This window comes from Wasmannia auropunctata, unplaced genomic scaffold (genome assembly GCF_000956235.1).
Source record: "Wasmannia auropunctata unplaced genomic scaffold, wasmannia.A_1.0 LD310935.1, whole genome shotgun sequence".
Classification (NCBI taxonomy): Eukaryota; Metazoa; Arthropoda; class Insecta; order Hymenoptera; family Formicidae; genus Wasmannia; species Wasmannia auropunctata.
This window is the reverse complement of record NW_012051955.1, coordinates 1-2109: the sequence shown is the minus strand read 5'-3', so window position 1 is coordinate 2109 and position 2109 is coordinate 1. Positions and strand designations below refer to the sequence as shown.

Below are 2109 nucleotides of genomic sequence, written 5' to 3'. Positions count from 1 at the left end.
GTTAATTCCTGAATTGTACCATCAGTGCCGCCATATTCGATTGGCAAGATATCTGCTGGAACATCCTTAAAACAGCTCTGCGACATGTGTGAGTAGATATAAAATCTGTTCTTCATCTTCTCTGTCATGAAAGATTTCATAATCCTGACAATACCATCGGCAATTCTCGGGGCATTGATAAAGTTAATCGATTGTACCCTTAGAGGGTAGCAGCTCTGCCACCCGTGTATTACATTCATTAATGTATGGGGTGGAAAATGAGCTATGTAACGTATTGTTGGATTGACCACGTCTATGAACACTGCGCAACCATGTACAGATGCAATGGCATCGCCATTATTCTTCATCGCTAGTTCTACCATCATGATACCGATCTAATAAAATAATCATTTATAAGAAAAATGGGAAATATTTTGTCATGACGACATCACTAATAAACACATCGTTTGAGCGTTATGTGCTATATTTTAATTTTTATCTAATAATACCTTAATAACACCTTAATAATACCTTAATAAAGTCCGATAATTTATGTTTTGTCGGATTATATCGAGTACCGCGTATAATGAAATTCAATTTTCCTTGACTATCCAGTTTTCGCAAAGGCAAAAACAATCTAAATGTAAACGAATTATTTTAGAATTCTTCGCAGAAGTCAACCTTCGTTTTTCAGCAATGCATATATTGAATTGCATATAAAAATTTTTAATAAAATAATTTTACTAGAAAATAAAATAGAAATAATATAAAAGAGTTGACAAATAAGTTAAAATCTAAAGATACAATAATTTGTCATAAAAATTAAATAACAATTAAATAACAATTAAAAAGTAATAAGATTCCTTATGATAAAACAACATGTGAAACTGCTCCGTTATTTTATTCAGTTACGAATATTCTTTATTTGACATGTACTTCACGTGCCTTCATTTCACATAAAAATTAAAATTACAATTTATAAGTTTTCTATTATGTCTCCAACTTTCATAATTAAAAAATAAAAAATTTACTATTGATCTCTATTGTAATTAAATTAAAATTATTAACAAAACTTATATTTATTATGATAAATATAAATTAATATATAAAAGAATTGAGTTTTGTCAATAAACTGCAATGTTGTAATATCTTTTTTAAGAAAGATAAATTAATAATAATAATAATTAAAATTCAAAAATTTACCAAATATTTTACAATAAATCATTTCAAATTGGATAATCTAAATTATTTTCCAGTGTTAAAGAAGAGGAGAAATTTTATTTAAATGATATATTCATACTTTGAAATATTGGTTGTTACCCCATATCAAGCAGCTTCTGCAATTCCGGTTGAAACGGATCCTTATTCATGTACCATTCCGGTAAGTCGGATCGCTGCTTATAATAGTTTCGCATCCTAATCTTAGTTTTCTCAAGATTAAACTTGCAGACTCTCAAAAATCGCAGAATAAAAAAATTATCTAGATAATTCAAAATAACTTTTAAATAAAAAGCTGTAAAAGCAGCGCAAAATCTATTATTAGGTATTGCAAATTAAATAATGTTTTTCTAAATGTGTATATAGAACAACATGATTTTAAAAAATGTCTAATATCTAAATGTATACATTTTTTTTATTTTTTTATTAAAAGAAAAAATAAAACAAGTCAATCAAGAAACTATTTAAAAATTGACGAAATGCAGTAAGACAATCACGAACTCTTTAAAATAAATTTTTCATCAAGTCTCTATTTTTTCATTTATTTTTACTTGTCGAAATTTTCAGATGGTTTTTGTTTTTAATGAAGAAGTCAGATACTTTGATACATTATTTTTTGCCTTTATTTTATTCAACGAAATTAAAAATAAATTTAACAAGATATAAGCAGCAGATTTCACAACATGCCAATTAAAAACAATTAAGCGCATTATTGCTCCAAAAGTAATGAATTTTCCATTGAATGATATTTCAACACGTGAGACCGCTGTCATTTTTACCGATTCGTATGCGCAATTCGTCTTTGATCCAGCCTCTAATTTCCGCGATGGCGTTCTCTCTATTTTCGTCGGATTCATTCAAATTTTTCGCCGCATATTTCTTATCCTCACTGGTCAACTCTTGCAAAACGTG

General features: G+C 27.9%; 1 protein-coding gene across 1 annotated transcript; it reads right to left on the bottom strand.

Moving 5' to 3' along the window:
• Window positions 1-3: 3 nt before the first annotated feature.
• On the bottom strand, window positions 4-2103 carry LOC105461013 (alpha-tocopherol transfer protein-like; the record flags this gene model as incomplete). The annotated part of the gene is made up of 4 exons (XM_011707508.1): window positions 4-374; window positions 511-616; window positions 1300-1459; window positions 1977-2103. Coding segments are annotated over 4 exons (764 nt in total), but the record flags the coding sequence as incomplete, so codon positions are not given.
• Window positions 2104-2109: the final 6 nt, after the last annotated feature.